Source organism: Ipomoea nil, unplaced genomic scaffold (genome assembly GCF_001879475.1).
Source record: "Ipomoea nil cultivar Tokyo-kokei standard unplaced genomic scaffold, Asagao_1.1 scaffold1770, whole genome shotgun sequence".
Classification (NCBI taxonomy): Eukaryota; Viridiplantae; Streptophyta; class Magnoliopsida; order Solanales; family Convolvulaceae; genus Ipomoea; species Ipomoea nil.
The window spans coordinates 1,930,277-1,947,970 of NW_017618198.1; the positions used below are offsets into that span (position 1 = coordinate 1,930,277).

At 31.3% G+C, this 17,694-nt stretch overlaps 1 protein-coding gene across 1 annotated transcript; it reads right to left on the reverse strand.

The window, feature by feature from the left end:
* Positions 1-3,514: 3,514 nt before the first annotated feature.
* Positions 3,515-7,756, reverse strand: LOC109192426 (ubiquitin-conjugating enzyme E2 34-like). The gene is made up of 10 exons (XM_019343064.1): positions 7,574-7,756; positions 6,434-6,556; positions 5,849-5,903; positions 5,625-5,663; positions 5,409-5,472; positions 5,224-5,285; positions 4,495-4,534; positions 4,368-4,395; positions 4,170-4,261; positions 3,515-3,984 (listed from the first exon to the last, which is right to left on the reverse strand). Exons 2-10 carry the CDS (start codon positions 6,488-6,490, stop codon positions 3,702-3,704), a joined length of 720 nt encoding a protein of 239 aa, XP_019198609.1. The 5' UTR covers positions 6,491-6,556; positions 7,574-7,756; the 3' UTR covers positions 3,515-3,701.
* Positions 7,757-17,694: the final 9,938 nt, after the last annotated feature.

A 17,694-nucleotide genomic window follows, 5' to 3' on the forward strand; every position in this document is an offset into this window, starting at 1 on the left:
CGTTCAGATATTTTTATCTATAAAATGAGTTACATCAAAACAAAATTTTAATATTTATATTAAAAAAATATAATACTTATATTAATAAATGTAATACTAATTAAAAATAAAGTGTTTGTTATCTATAAAAAAAAGAATATTGTAATTTATGTCCCTCCATAATATGTCAATTATCAATATCACCCCTGAATTATTAATGGTGTAAATATTGTCCCTCAATTTTCAAAACAATACATATATTGCCCCACCTAATTGTAAATGTTGTCCCATAATTTTCAAAATGGTACATATATTGCCCCTCTTGTACGGTACAGGAGGGGCAATATATGTACTGTTTTGAAAATTGAGGGGCAACATTTACACCACTAATAATTCAGGGGTGACATTGATAATTGATATATTATGAAGGGGCATAAATTACAATTTTCTCTTAAAAAAAGTTAATACGTTTTAGAAAAATATATGGAGTATATTTTAATTTTAAAATATTATATTTTTTAAAAAAATATTACATTTTTTTATTAAATAAATAATCATTTTATTCTTGATTAGTATTACATTTTCATATTAATCCGTTTCACAAATAAGTATCTTTAAAACAATTTCACAAAAGAGTTGCTCAATTTTATAATATCCAAATTGTACGAGTAAATAAAAAGAAAATCTGACTATTTCAAACAAATAGTGTCTCTGACTCTCTGTTACTATAAATATAAAAACAGCAAATTTTTTAATAAATATTTACCATTTTATTTTTAAAAAGATATTATTACCCCTTTTATTTATAAAAGCTCGGCGCCCCTCCCATTGGGTTCAAGAGATTTTTAAGAAGATAGGCTAGGCATGACTTGACAGGGAGCAGTAACAATTGATAATTCTTAAGGTTCTTTCAGTGTCTATTCTCTTGTAATATTAATAAATTTACAAATTGGTAACATAAAAATTTAGTATACGTAATTCAATTTTTATTTGATTAATTCTTTTTATAAGTGACTAATAAAAATAAACAAATTATAAAAGCCATAGCCGTCTACAGCAAGCATGTTCAACATGTAATTGTTAAATAATCTTTTATCATCAAGCATGTTCAACATGTAATTGTTAAATAATCTTTTATGCGCTATAATTTAATGCAGAATCACAATTAACAATGATCGCATATAAATCAAATCAATCAACTAAACAATGTTCATGATCATGAATTTTTAATTAAATAGAGAAGATAGAATTTACTTGTTTCGTTGGAGATGTAATCTCTAAATTGATTGAATCAAGAATATAGTGCTTCACCTCTCTGATCCGTATACCTTAATCATCGGTCCCTAGAGTTTGCCTGGGTATTTATAGATGTGATGAGAAACCCTCTTCAGGAGGAATGGGAACCTCCTTTAAGAATAGAAATCTCTTTAGGAATGTGACTCCTTTTAGGAATAGAAATCCCTTTAGGAATGTGAAACCCATAACCTTTTTCCATTATACATCTTTTACCCTTATAAACTTAAATTTTAACAGCATGAGATCATCAACGTGAGTACCTTATGGAATTACAACTTTTAATATGTAAATTAATGTTATGAAATAATTATTTCTAACATTAATTTTACATTTATCAACTACCAAAGCACCACATGGAGCAATGGGCAATGTGGGAATTACTCGCAAAGTAGGCAGATCCCTTGTGCGCACCGGCATTTGACTCTATTGCTAAGCCATTGCGTCCCTATAATTTACATCCCCTAATACTTTGTTGGACTAGGGTGTGAGAGCTCTTGGAGTTGAGAATTCAACCTCTTGGAAGAAAGAAAAGTATACAAAATCCAAATATTGCCTTTGGGAAGCTCTCTAGTGGATCAAAAGTGAGGTCTCTCCGATGTTGGTCTCAAATTTGATTGTTTAAATTTCTGCTTTAAAGTTACAATTTAGGCTATTCTCAATCATTATCCGTTGAACCCGTGTCCAGCATGCTTGCTGGACACAGGTAACACTGCCGTTAGGCACTGTTATCTCTTTTTTTTTTTTTTTTTTTTTTTAAATTTCAGACCGCTTCGTTATAGAAGTATATGTTCATAATTTTATTACTATATGTTAATAACTGTACGTTCATAACTCCATAACTGTACGTTCATAACTCTATAATTGTACATTCATAACTCCATAACTGTACATTCATAACTCCATAAGTGTACATTCATAACTCCATAATTGTACATTCATAATTTTCGAAGCTCTATGTTCACAATTTTAGAGCTCTATGTTCATAATTTTATCACTATATGTTCATAATTGTAAGTTCATAATGTTAGAGCTCTTTGTTCATAATTCGATCAATAACTGTACATTCATAATTCCATAACTGTAGATTCATAATCTCATAACTGTAGATTCATAACTCCATAACTGTAGATTCATAACTCTATAACTGTACATTCATAACTCCATAACTGTACATTCATAATCTTCGAAGCTCTATATTCACAATTTTAAAGCTCCATGGTCATAATTTTATCACTATATATGTTCATAATTGTAAGTTCATAATGTTAGAGCTCTGTGTTCATAATTTCATAATTGCATAACTGTACATTCATAACGGCATAACTGTACATTCATAATCCAAAAAAAAAAATAAAAAAAAAAATAACGTCGTTAACGGCAAAACGCGCACAAATTTTATTTATTTTTTTAAACTAAATGACGCGTTTTTTTTTTTTTTTTTGAAAAACGACGTCGTTTTGGGCCCGTGTCCACAATTCATTGTGGACACAGGTCCAGGGCATAATTTGCCGGCTATTCTTATGTTGGCTCAATTACTTATTCCTGTCAACTTTTTTATTAACTTTATTGATAGCTGTGAAGTCTGTTTCATTGACAAATTATTGTGTGGACCGTGATCCACGTAACAAAAAGTACATTTTTAATATACTAAATATACATTATTTTTATATTGAATGTACATTATACAATATAATGTACATTCCTTGAATATAATGTACATTATTTTTGTACTGAATGTATATTATTTTTATACTAAATATACATTATTTTACAATAGACAAAATATGATCCACACAAGTTGTATGAACAATGGTCCACACAATAATGATTGCTGTTTCATTGATAGAGATAGGAATCACACAGCTCATTCGCTTCATAGAGATAGGAATCACACGACCCATTCGCTTCATAGAGATAGGGATCACGCAGCCCATTTGCTTTGGCTTCATAGAGATAGGAATCACGCGGCCCATTCGCTTACCAAAGCCAATTGGAGACTAGGCAAAGAAGCATAAAATAGAGAGTTCTACTACATACTCCCTATTTCAACTCCTTTACTTTTACTCCAATTAATGCTTAGTTATCTTCATCATGTGGATTTCAAGAGATGACAACATCAAAATTTGGCGAGGGAGTAAAAGTTGATAGTAGTGTGTTTTCCTAAAATAGAAGAGGTACTATTGGCCAAACAGTTACTTATGAATACTGACACATCACTTGTGGACCCAAAACCACCATGAAAGCAAGAATAATCACATCAGATGATTGCAGGAGAGATCACTTTTCATCTCCCATTGCACCATATACCTATACAAACACCATCTTGGTTATATAAGACCTAGGATATAAGTGCCCACAAGTAATCAGAAGAAAAGGGAAGGAAACACACAGCCCTTCCAGACTTTGTTGTGTTGTGATCCTGAGCATCAAAGCTGAAGCAAAGGCAGAGCCATTACGACGCCAAAAATTGAGAATAATAGCAGCAACAGCCAAGTCGGGAAAGATTGTTTTCTTCGGTTAACCATGTGTTGTGGAAGATCCACTCTATTCAAATCTTCGTTTGTAGGATTACTATGTTCCTCTAGTAAAGGGCTGGAACTTTCCATTTGAGTTACCACAGGTGGAACCTGCTTGGGAACAGGCTGTGAAGCAAGCTGCTGCTGTTCATACTTCTCCACGTATTCTGGAAACAGCTTCCTAAAGGTTGGGCTGTATAAAAAGGAAAAAGTTGTGATTTCAAATGGCTAACTTAAATACTTGTAGTTAACGATGTAGAGTACTGCCAAAATAGCTATACGTAACATTCTCAAAAAGGGTCTTCTAGCAGGGGATTATAAAGCTCAAAGTAATCATCTAATACAAACACAGCATATGTAGCAAGGAATTTGGCTTACTTTTTACAATTGTAAGCAAGAGAAACCTTTGCGAGTTTTTCTTTCTCAGCAATTGTTGTTGTTACACTGCCTGTGGTTGGACTATTATCCATCTACAGGGAACATATTAAAGGAAAACACAGCTAAAGAGAAGTCTGGATGCAAAAGGTAATCTTTGTAGATAATTTCAACTATATATCAAGCAAAAGGTAAACATACCATGAATGAAAGCAGCCCTGTGAGAATGCTGCATGTGCAATAAAGAGAAATCAGCTATAGAGAAGGAACGGCAAACAGAAAAATAAAAACTGCAATGAAAGGAAGATAACTTTTGTTCCATCATTACCTTGAAACAGACCACATTGGATTCCAACTCTCTGGGTGGACTGACAAGTAACATGTTGATGCAATGTGAGTCATATTGAAAACCAATATATAGAGTTAATTTCACCTGGATCCCTCCTTTATGTTTCTAACATTCTTGACTGGACAATGTTTAATTTCAAATATTACACTTGAGGTCCCCTGTTCCAAATTTCCAATTATAGTGATCATTAAAGATTTAAAGGTGCCTCTTCGATAATGGATATTTATTGCCAAGTTACCTAAGTAGGCTTCTCCTGAAATGTATAAATCTGCAACTACATGCTGGCATGCAATCTTTAGCATCTATGTTCATCACATGCAAACTTCTTTAAAGCAAAAACTCATTGTAAAATAAAATGAAAAAGTACTGAAAGGAGTAGAAGGTTAAGAAAAATAAATTTGGACTGTTTAAGAGTACATGATGTTTGAAGGAAAAAGATGCTAGAGCCAAAGTATTCTCTAATTTTGAGGTCAATTCTGTTTTTCATCAATACCAAATACGGATTACTTCCTTTACACCGATTTCTATCTCTCTTTACACAAACACACACATAGGGTGAAATGGTCTTCCATGCATGATAGGGACCTCAAGTGTAAGATCCGAAACTAGAAGGGATCTATGTTAGGTTTAACATAAATTAGGGGTCCAGATGAAGTGTACCTGAAAACAATTTAATTGACAAGTCTTAGTAACTTAATGAAGACTTACAGTCACTCATAGACAGGCATATTTTCCTTTCTGGCATAAATCGGCCATTTGGAGTTGTCATTCTTCAAATGTAAAAAAGTAGTGTAAGTAATAAATCAGCAAGTTTTAGAAGACCCAAAATCTAGCACTAACAAGACTATAACTGATGCAACAATTCAAAAGAATTAAAGTGAGATTTCGAATACTTGATTCCTGGAGGTTTATATGGATATTCTGGAGGAAACTTGATCTTTCCATAATAATATCCACCTGTAAGTAATTCAAGTTTGATGGAAAACACCGAGTGAACAAATATTAGCTGAAGTAATATAAACACAAAATAAAGAGGAAAATTTACTTGTAGGAGGTAAAGAATGTGGATGGAAATAAGATTAACTTGCAGCACAATACTAGAAACAAACCTGCAAAAGGTGTTCCTTCACACCCTTCCAATACATAATCTGTAAGAAGATAACGAATACAAGGGAAACGACAATAAATATTTGATGTGTCACTTTATGGATAAAAAGCCTTGCAAAATTTCTTTTCCAAGGGAGAGAGAGAGAGAGAGAGAGAGAGAGAGAGGACTCCTTCAGGCTAGCCAAGGTTAAACCCAATACCCAATGAACACAAACACAATACTTACGCCACTCAAGGATATCACTTGGAGATGGCCGGGCCACAACGTTTGGAACAGGTTCCTGTAAAATTCATAGGACAAGCAATCACCTTTAGAGTATTATAAGTTTCTAAACATATTGATTAATGACTGGAGGGTCCTGAAGATGGTGGCAGTACACACTTTGATAATAGTTGACATAAAATGGGCATCCAAATCCTTTTGAGTGCATGTACACTTGTACATAGACACATTGCCCTATGCAAAGTGTACAGATAATTCAAAAATTATGTCACTTTAATATAAATGCATGGATCCTTATGGGTTTGACTAACTGGCCACATACTTTTCTTTTTTTGGACCTGGTGGTACACTGGTTCTTTGATGACAAATTTCAAGTCACTCCAGAAGAAGCATTACAAAAATCACAGATCATCAAACTTAACTTCTCCTCTACATGCAAGAAAATCTAGAAATAATAGTTGTATGCCTCACAAATCTGACCTAGGTTAAATTTTTCAGGCAACAGGGGAACATGAAATATATCCAACCATTAAATGTATGTGCCATCAAGAGTACTGGTGGGCTCAAAAGAGTAAGAAGGTGTCTTACTTTACAGAGTGCTCTATATTCCTTTTGCAAGCGCATTATACATGCTTTTTCCGCCATTCCTTAGCTTCAAAGTTTGGTGAACTAAAAGATGATCTTGGGTTTTTCTCTTACTCTCTAGACTACCTGTATACACAAACAGTGAAACAATACTAAATGAACCTCAAATTTTAAACTCATGCAATATTAGAGAAAAGAAAAATAAAATCACTGCAAAGTAGTTAGAAAATATAGTTCCTGACTTCCAAGCAAATATTCCAAACCATCAGAAAAACTCATGAAACAGCAACATATCTATCTATGTTACTATGTTAACAGAAATTTCATTAAATTCACTTTTACAAAATGAATTTGTTATAAGAATGAACAGAAAGAAAAGGTCAATCCACAACAATTATGAAATGAGCAATTCCAATAAAGTGTTTATCTATATTCAAGAAAAATTCAATCCAATATTATTGAATCCCATTTACAAAGTTAAAACATGCATGAAGCAACAAGCATAAAGAACATACTCCAATATCAATCTGGTCATCGATTAAAATCTTTTCTTGCAATTGAACTCCAAAATAAGAATCACACAACCAAGAACAATATTGAAAGTATTTCATTCACAGATTCAGTGAAAGATGAACAGAAAAGAAAATAAGAGAACTTACAGTCACATTATCTCTCTTCAATACAAATTAACACCAAAAAGTGTATGAAAGAGCAATGGTTATTACTTATTACTCAGTATTAGTTATGGGCTTGAAATTTAAGTAAACAATGAGACTTTTCTTATAGCTCAACTAATTACTTGCGTTCAACACCAACCAAACAAGAGAAAACACTCTTAATTTACAATGAAAACTTTAACAATCCATTTTGCAGTGATGGCAGCACTAATTTAAGATTGCATACAGATGCACTCGAGAAACCCTCACTACAAACAGTGTAAGCTATTATAGAGTGATGCAATTTCTCAACATGATAAAATTACGGATATTCATAGTAAAACACGAAACAAACGTCATTCAGACATCGTGAAAACGATCTAAATACTACGATTGAATCCAAATCTCCACGCGATCAAAATTGATTAAGCAAAGAACACGTAGATACATAGATAAACTAGCAGGGAGAGTAAGTGAGAGAGATTACCATGGATCAATCGCGCGAGAAATCTATATTATGAAGCACGGATTGAAACTGCATTGACTGTTGATTGAGATTAAGGTTTTTCCCCAATGATCGGTGTCTAGACGATTGAAACCAATGTGAGCTTTTTCTTCGATTCGGAAGGCTCCAGTATCCAGATCAGTTCTGCAAAGACGATATTAACCCTACTTCATCCCTCTATACCTCTCCTTCATATATATGGAATAATGGAGTGCTTATATATGTATGATTCCCAAAATGACCTTAAGGGTCCGTTTGGAAACTCGAAAAATGACTTATGAGAATTTTTTTTTTGAGTTTTCAATGTTTGGATGCAATAGAAAAATTCAGTCAATGGAAAACATTTTTTGTTGACTGAGAAAAATAAGCCATTTTGGATGAAAATTACTTCCCTCAAAATTTGAGAGAAGTCATTTTCTGCCAAAATGTTTAAACATACAATTTTACTCATTTTTTAAAAAAATAAACTAAACACACCAAGTTTTCCAAAATACAACCAAACACGGGAAAGAAAAATATTTTTTTTAGAAAGTGACTCATTTTCCAGAAAACATTTTCCAAAAGTCATTTTCCTGTTTTCCAAACGGACCCTGAAGTACATATATCTATTATCTATAACCCAGACATTATTGGACGTAGCTAGGGATGGCAATGGGGCGGAGTGGGTGCGGGGATTTACCCTGCCCCCGCATCCGCATTCCCAACTCACTTCTTGCACCTGCAATCACACCTGCGCGGGTAATGAAATTCTTACCCCATACCTGTTTCTGCGGAGATTTTGTGAGTGCGGGTAATACTCAACCGACAACTCTAATTATTAATATTACACTTAAATTTAATAAAAACTTTATACTCACATGAATTTTTTATAAGTTTGAACATAACTCTAACATTTAATAAAAATCAATGAAGTTAATCTTTAATTGGAACTAAAATTGTGTTGGTAGTATAAGTTGTATTAAGTGTTTACTCATTATGTTATTTGTGTTGTCCTTATTCAATTTTCATTAACAAAAAATAAGAAGTTTAATTTATTATGCATTTTTAATTATAAAGTATACATAAACTTATATAATAAATAAATACTAATAACAATATATAAGTGCGAGTGTGGGTGCCGGGCGAGGATACCTCCCCGCACCCACCGCCATACCCACGCGAGTATACAAAATTCTCCTTATATTCATACTTATTATTCAAATTGTGTGAGTATTTCAAAATCCGTAAGAGCGAAGATGCGAAAAATCCATTAAATACGGGTAGAATTGTCATCCTAGGCGTAGCAAACTTTTAATTTATTTTATTTATTTTTTTTCGCAAAATTGGCCGTATCAAAACGTATTAAACACCACTTTATTGTTCGACCGACCTAAAGTGAATGCCAGCGGTTGAGTCCATAATCCATTCCATCTATTTTTCTTAGCGGATAAAATAGCCTTATCCCACATGTAACTAACGTGTGATGTTTGGTTCATGGAATAAATGAGGATTTGAATGTCATTCTACTGAATATATCTCAAAAGTTGTAATTTATGTATCTTCATAATATATTAATTATAAATGTCACTCTTAAATTATTAGTGGTGTAAATGTTGTCCCTTAATTTTTAAAACAGTACATATATTGACCCTCTCATATCATACGAGAGGGGTAATATATATACTGTTTTGAAAATTTAGGGGCAACATTTACATTACGGGAGGCAATATATATGTACCGTTTTAAAAATCGAAAGATAACATTTACACCACTAATAATTTAAATATGACATTGATAGTTGACATATTATGAAGAGATATAAATTACAATTTTCCTATCTATTATATTGTTTGGTTCGATGTTTATGGCAATGAATAAAATTATACATAATGAGACACTCCTTTTGCAATACGAATAGTAATTTTTTATGTCTCATTTGGTATTAGTTATTCCTAACTCATTATGAATATCTACTTTTCAATATTTCAAAAATACTATTATAAACCCTTCATATGAATGCATATATTTTACGGCAAAATATATTGTGCACCAGGACGCACAATTATATATATTATGTTAAGAGTTTATGCGTATTATGTTAAGAGTTTATGTGTATTATCTTATGAGTTTATATGTATTATATTATACAATTATGTACTTACGAATTAAAACATGATATTTTTAGAGTGCACAATGCTGGGTGCACGATATAACAATTGATATTTTACAGCCCCTTTTAAGCTCTTACAAATAATTTGTCACCTTCCCATTATCGCTAAAGTATGATAATATGTTTGTATGTTTGTTTTTTTTTCGTATATATGTATCTATACTAGTTTTTCCCACGCGCTGTGCGCGAAAACTTGTGCCCAATATTTTAACTTGATTAGTAAATTATTTTTAAATAGATAAATTGCATGTAGTTTTTTTTTTTAATTTTTTTTTTATGAAGTTTCATAAATATTCACGTAAAATATATTTTGTTGGTTTTTAGTAATTTTTCACAAGAAATTCACATTATGATGAATATACACATTTGTAATTCCTTGTAATGATATTTAATGATATTTTACAACTATTTTGTACTTGTGTTATTTAGTTAACATGTATTGGCAATTGTTTCCAATCTCATCTAAAAGTATGTTTTTTATTGGTCGTATAAGTTTTGTAAATGAATGTGCAAATGTTGTAAGTTTTAGTTCGTGTAATTTTATTATTTTGTTGTTTGCTGGATTGAACATCAAAGAATAAGTAATAGTAGTTCTTTTGTTTGAGAATATCATTTTTGTTATATGTAAAATAATTTATTTTATGACGTTAGCACATTGATGTAAACGCAATTGTAAATGGATAAAATTTGTTTAAATATCTTTTTGTTCTAGTTTGAGTTATCTCCCTTATAATTCATATTGTTGTATAGAAATCCAATATATATATATATATATATATATATATATATATATATATATATATGAGAGGTGATTATGTACATCATTAGGAATTACAATTTTAAAAAGAGAAGAAGCATGTAAAATAATAAATTTTAACAAGGAGTTAGTGTGTTAATTTGTTGCGAAAAACTTTTAATTTAGGGGGTGTAAATTTATTCAAACAATATAGCTCAAGACAGAGTAAAAAAGTTTTTTAGGAAATGAATTGAACTCTCATTTTTATGAGTATTATTTATTGTGAAATAAAATCTCTCTTCATCATATCAATAAAAATTAAAGTAAAATACTAATCATTTTTTTTTTTTTTTGGTAAGAGAACTAAACTGAATAAGAATTTCAAGACATGGATCAAGTTCCCTTTTTTACATCTTTTTTTTTTATCCTTTATGCGCGATGCGACCATCATAACAAAAGACCGAATAGTGAGGGGAAAATCATCTAGCTTAAAATAATGTGGTTCCTAAACATCCAAAAGCACAATAAAAGCACTGGATAGTGAGGGGAAAATCATCTAGCTTTGCTCAGCACAGTTCTGCACTAAACAACGAAGCATGAACTGTGAATAACTCAGTCCCTTAGATGTTCATAATGAGTTGTGATCATCCTCGCAAATCATTACAGGTCTGTAGAGATCATCAACATTCAACACATCCACCATTGACACAAGAATAAATCAAACAAATCAAGAGAAAGTAATGTAGATGCACCAGTGTAGTCCAACAACTTAGAGAAACAATGAAGCACTGGAAGTAGAAAGAACATCACACCCATTTTGACTCTCTTATAAAAATTATTGCAAATCCACTCTCCATTGTAGTGAGTTTGTTTAGTTATACCAAAATACCAATAAGAAAATAAGTCCTCATCACACTGCTCATGTTACTGTATGCTACATATCATTAAAAATAATTCAGGAGTAGAAGTGATAGACAAAAACTTTCTATAACAACTCAAATTCTCAAACAATTAAGCGTGTGAAGATATCAAGTGTGATGGAGGGATGTGATCCTAGACTTACGGTTTATCTTTGTCAAACAACCCATATCCGTAGTTGCGAGTCTACTTCATATCATTATCTCATATATAGAGAAAAGAACAACATCAACTACATATAACAATTACTACATATAAAATTTGACCAATGAACCTCAACTACTCTCTTGTATTATACTCTGAATTTTCACAGTGATCATTATATGTTGCTGTGATATACACCACAATATGATGATCAACATGATTTGCTTTTGGTTGTTGATGAGCTTCATCACCAGACGAAACAGCGGAGGGCAAGCCCGGATTTTGAGTTGTAGCATGTAAATAATTAGATGAGGGGTTAAAAAATTGAATAATAGATATCACTAATGTGGCCTTGTTTAGTGGCAGCAATGGAACAACACTGGAACAGGGAAAAGAAGAAAAGAAGAAAAAACGGTGGAGTGAGACAGAAGAAACCATCCAAGTTGGTCAGGTCCGCAACTTATCATGAGATAAGATTTTCAGTTTCCCACATAAGTTCCCAAAAGTGTACTATCAAGATAGAAATGCATTTTCAGTTTCACAAAAAAACTTACACTTCTACCATCACCTATAAAGCCAACCTTGATTCACTATGTTTTTAAATGAACATCATATGCATTACAAACCGTGACACTGAAACCTTAACCACCAGAATTGAATTCTCTACCTAAACATTTTATCTTTTTATTATTCCTACTCTGGATCAAACAAAAATGAAAATATCACCCGATAAAGCAACTTTCAAGACATCCACACTGTCATAAAGAGTTAAATATACAAACTCTAAGCATCACTATCCATTCAACAATAAGAATAAACAGGGAAAGTGAGAACCTGAAGGTGGTGGAGAAGAGATAACAGAGGTTGGAATTACAAACTAAAGTTTTAGAGAAAGGAACCAATAAAAGCCTGGAATTATTGGATGGTGCCTTCAGTGTACAATGGAGCAGTTTAAGTAGCTACATACATCCTAAAATCAAGCAATGTTCCAAAACTAAATAAAGTAATAAGAAATTCATAACTAATTTGACTGGCAAATTTTTGCAATTAGGTATTTGAGCATTCAAGGACTTCCATCAAATTGTATGAAATTAACAACAAATATTAATTAATTTACCTTAGATTAAACATTGAGGCGCAATTGATATTCATACCCATTGAATGCCGCTGCCGTTGATTGTAGTTGTTCTTACCGGTGATGAGAATGTAATAAAGAGGATTGCGCTGATTGCAGGTTCTCATAGGTACCGTATGAGAGATAGGAAATCAAAGATTAGCGGATGAATAATGGGAGGAATCTGCTGAGAAAATGAGCCGTATGAATTAGAGAGAATGCAGAAATAAAATTAGTGGACGAAATGAAGCTTGCCTTTTTTATATCATATTTAACGGTTCTAGCCAAGAAATCAGGATGAATCACAGAGGATGCAGAAGGAAAATGGGTGGACGAAATGGAGTTTGCCTCTTTTATATTATATTTAACGGATCCGTTTAATTAACTTAACACTAACAGAATACATTGGATATTTTTGTCCAAAACAATCTACTGTACAACATTAGAAACAAAATGTACAACAACTTAAGCAGTTAAAAATGGGACAAAAACCAAGGACATAACCATCATTGGAACTTATTTAGTTTTTAGATATGTGTTTTGTTTCCTTTAAATTTTGTGTATGTATATTTACATGTGTGTGATCAATAATCAAAACAAAACTCTCTATCATGTGAGAATATACCAACCAATATGAATGCACATGTACAATGGCCTACATAATCCACACAAACTATTATAATGGTAAATTGTGTATAGTAAGCACTGGAATATGAGATTGTATGCATTTTATATACAAGTTTGTAGATTCTCACGGGTGGAGAGGCTTTCATTGGAACATCAGACACACACACACATATGTATATATAGGATTGTGATCATATGAGTCCATTAGAACCAATCTCGTCCATTAAAAAATTTAAATCTATAGATGAGATTAATTGGATGGATAAAAAACGTGCGTGTATATTAAGCCTATGTGCATATAAAGTATGTGTTATGTGCAATATAGGGACATACTTAATATGTACACGTGCGAGAAAATTTCAATTTTGGTCATATGACTATATGGGTTTTGTTAATTTTAGTACCTGACTTTCAAAAGTGTCAATTTAGTACCTTGAGTATGTAATTTTTGTCAATTTTGGTCACTCCGGTCAAATTACCGGTCAAATTTCGCCGGAAAAAAAGATGATTTTACCAGAATTCAAAAGGCGATTTTGCCCCTCAAATTATAGACTAAATGAAGGATTAAGTTTTTCCTGCGAAATTTAACCGGCAATTTAACCGGAGTGACTAAAATTGATAAAAATTGCATAGTCAAGGTACTAAATTGACACTTTTAAAAGTCCGGTGTTGAAATTAACAAAGCATCTATAGTCATATGACCAAAATTGAAATTTCCTCGTACACGTGCATTTTAAATTCTCAATTAATCTTATCTATAGATCTATTTTTCAAATGGATGAGATTAATTCTCACGCACTCATGATCTTGTTTGCATCGACCAAGACAAGAATGATAGGAAGATGAAGAGCAGAATTTCTGATAAAATGGGGAGTAGGGTCAAATTCAGAATGTTAATTCTGATTGTAAGACATTTAAAAAAGAAGAATAAAAGTTCTCAAGCTAACATATTGGAAGACAAAAAAAAAAAACAAAAAAACAAAAAAACAAAAAAACAAAAAAACAAAAACAAAAACAAAAACAAAAAAGTATATCATCTTCTCAAGCCAATTGAGCCTACGTGTATGGGACCAAATGGAAAAGGACAAGCAAAAATGAAATAAAAAGAAGTATGAAAACAAATCCTTGTCCAAATGTCCAACGGACGAATTAGAGAGTGATGGTGTCTGATGAAGGAATCGAATAAAACAGTGTATATATTCAGAAAAAAAATGAATGGTGGTCAATCAATACATGCACTTTATTAAAACACTCACAAAAAAATGAAAAATACATGTACAAATATTTAACTCACTAATACAGTAGATAGTATTTGAAACAAGATATTAAGATTCGAAATTGAACGGTGTGAGAATTATGTCTAAAGTACGCAGATCCATTGTCTGCACCAATATTTGGTCATGTCTATTGAGCTACTGAGTTACCGTGATTTACATCCTCCCACATGCTTTGTCAAGCCAGGGTGTGGGGACTTTGGGGTCCGGAATTCAACATTTTGGGAGAAGAAAAAACTCACAAAACTTACCATTGTGGATGCTCAAAGTCCACACCCCAATTATAAATGAGTAACGGTTCTACTACATGTACTCCCAAATTTTACTCTATTATGTGGCAACTAATGATAGGATGTTTTCATCATGTGGGTCTCATGAAAAGTGTCTACATCAAGAATTAGAATTTTTATGGGAGAGTAGAAGTTGGTAGTCCATATAGTATTTTCCTAATAGATATTTGGAGAATTATACTTGTGGTATTTAAGTTATAAAATAATACTTTATTGGGAAAATGGCATTTTTTGCCCCTGAGTTATATACTTATAGTACTTTTTCCCCCTCAATTATTTAGGTAAGCACATTAGCCCCCTCAATTATTCTAAAAGTGGTGCTTTTTCCTCATGATATATTAAATTGACATTTATACCCTTAAAGTAAACATTTTATTTATTTTACTACTCCAACAAATTATTGCGTATACGTAGGGATGACCACGGATCGGTTTGAATTGAACCGGATACTAAAGCAATCGAATTAATAGTTTTCGGTTATAATTCAAATCTAGAACCCAATATTTAAATGTCAATTTATTAAAATTATGTATCAAAAAAATTGAATCTTGAACCGTGAACCGGCGGTTCCGGATTCGATTTGCGATTTTGAACCGTCTTTATTTTAAAATCTTATTTTTTATTTTAAAATAGTATAAATTCAACAATAAATGTATTTTATTTTTTCAGTTCGGAACATGAACCGTCCGTTCCGGTTCACGATTTTAATAAACTCTAAATATTGAATTTCAATTCTAAATTGTAATTGGAATATTTCGGTTTGGTTGCTATAGTGTTTGTTTGGTTTGATCCAAATTATGGTCATAATTTGTTGGAGAAAAAAAATAAATTAAATATTTAGTTTAAGGGTAAATATGTCCATTTAACATTTCAGGGGGAAAAACAGCCACTTCAATAATTTAGGGGAAAAAAATGCTATAGGTATATAACACATGGGGAAAAAGTGCCATTTTCCCTACTTTATTAGTCTTATTTTATGTATTCGCTTCAATTAACAATTAACGAAATTTGAATAAAGTTATTTACAATTCAAATTTTATTAGACTATTAGGTTTAGTATTAATATATCAAAATTATATATGTAAAAACTACATCAAATGTACAATTAAACATAAAAATCAAAATTTAAAAATAAGCAATAAAAAACAATTTAACCAATAAATAATAAACATGACATGTAAAATGAGACAAGATAAAGTAATACATTTAATTGTTGTGTTACGTGTAACTACTTTTAGTATTAAAGTGGTAAATAGTCACTTTGTGGTATTTTTGTTAACGATTACGTTAAGATTTATCATTATTTATAGAAATCTTAATTGACTCGAGCTAATAATAAGACTATATATCATATTGTCTTCTTCGACAAATCACACTACAATTCCTAATAGTTTTATTTAGAAATATTAGTTGATTAAAGCAAGTAATATAATTCTATCTCATAATGTTTCTCTTCAACCCAATCATTCTACGATTCGTATATTAATAATTATGCTTAACATGATAATTTTTAATAAGTTAATACTTAAAATAATTTTTTTTAAATGGAAAAATTAACCAAAAAAAAAAAACAAAAAACAAAAACACAGAAGGGAGTGACAAAAATTGTGTGAATTTTGTAAGGGTAGGAAGCATTTTCCCAAAATCTTAATACGTGTAATATATTTTAAAAAATATATAGAAATTTACACTCTTATTCAAAGACAATAATTAATTTGATTAAATTTTAAGTGTATTAACGGCTAATGTTTGTTCAAGACCCATTATTAGTTTTCAAACAAAAAAAAAGGCCCATTATTAAATTGTACAATCATTATGCTGGGCATCTATATATGGTGCATACAGATGCCAAAACGACGTCGTTTTATTAAAAAACGCCTGTCTCCCCTTTTAAAAAAATTTAAGTTCGATTCATAGCAACAACATTATATTGTTCATTCATTCTGAAATTTTAGTTCATAGATTATGGAATTATAGTTCATTGATTATGGAATTATAGTTCATCGATTATGGAATTGTAGTTCATCGATTCTGAAATTTTAGTTTATAGATTATGGAATTTTAGTTCATTCATTCTGGAATTTTTAGTTCATAGATTAGATTATGGAATTATAGTTCATCGATTATGAAATTTTAGTTCATATGTTGTTGCTGGGAATCGAACATGATTTTTTAAGGGGAGACGCACGTTTTATTAAAACGACGTCGTTTTTGCATCCGTATGCACCATGCATGTACAGTTACGGAATTATGAATGTACAGTTATGGAAGTATGAATGTACAGTTATTGAATTATGAACATAGAGCTCTGACATTATGAACTTAGAATTATGAACATATAGTAATAAAATTATGAATATATACTTCTATAACGAATCTGAAATTAAAAAAAAAAAAAAAAGATAACAGTGCCTAACAGCATTGTTACCCGTGTCCAATTAAGGAATAAAGTGTTGGCCAGATTGATTTTTCCATATACGAGGATGTTCAAACCTCTAACCTCTCGTTAAGGAACAAAAGTGCACAGCCACTCACGCCAACCAAGCTGATTAATTAGTTGTTAGTTGATAGGTGAATATATGTAAAATGACTTTATCAAAGCACCTTTTCAAATTTAAACATTTTGAAATAATAAATTATTATAAAAAAAAACTAATTAATCGAACACTAATATTGATTATTTAATCAAATTAAACAACTAATAGTAATTAAATAAACCAAACATTTCAAAATTTATCTGATCTCGAGAGTTATGACCTAATTTGCCACCCAATTATGGCATTGTCTAAACGCATAGTTGAAACTTGAAATAGAAGAGAATAGGAATAGAATTGTGGAATTTGACAAGGAA

Bases quoted from the DNA above. Each gene is read 5' to 3' on its own strand.
- LOC109192426 (XM_019343064.1), bottom strand. From the start codon at position 6,490: ATGGCGGAAAAAGCATGTATAATGCGCTTGCAAAAGGAATATAGAGCA. The intron at 5,664-5,848 runs GTAAGTATTGTG...ATCTTCTTACAG, and splicing joins AAGTGATATCCTTGAGTGGC to ATTATGTATTGGAAGGGTGT. The intron at 4,262-4,367 runs GTATGTTTACCT...TGTTCCCTGTAG, and splicing joins CAGGGCTGCTTTCATTCATG to ATGGATAATAGTCCAACCAC.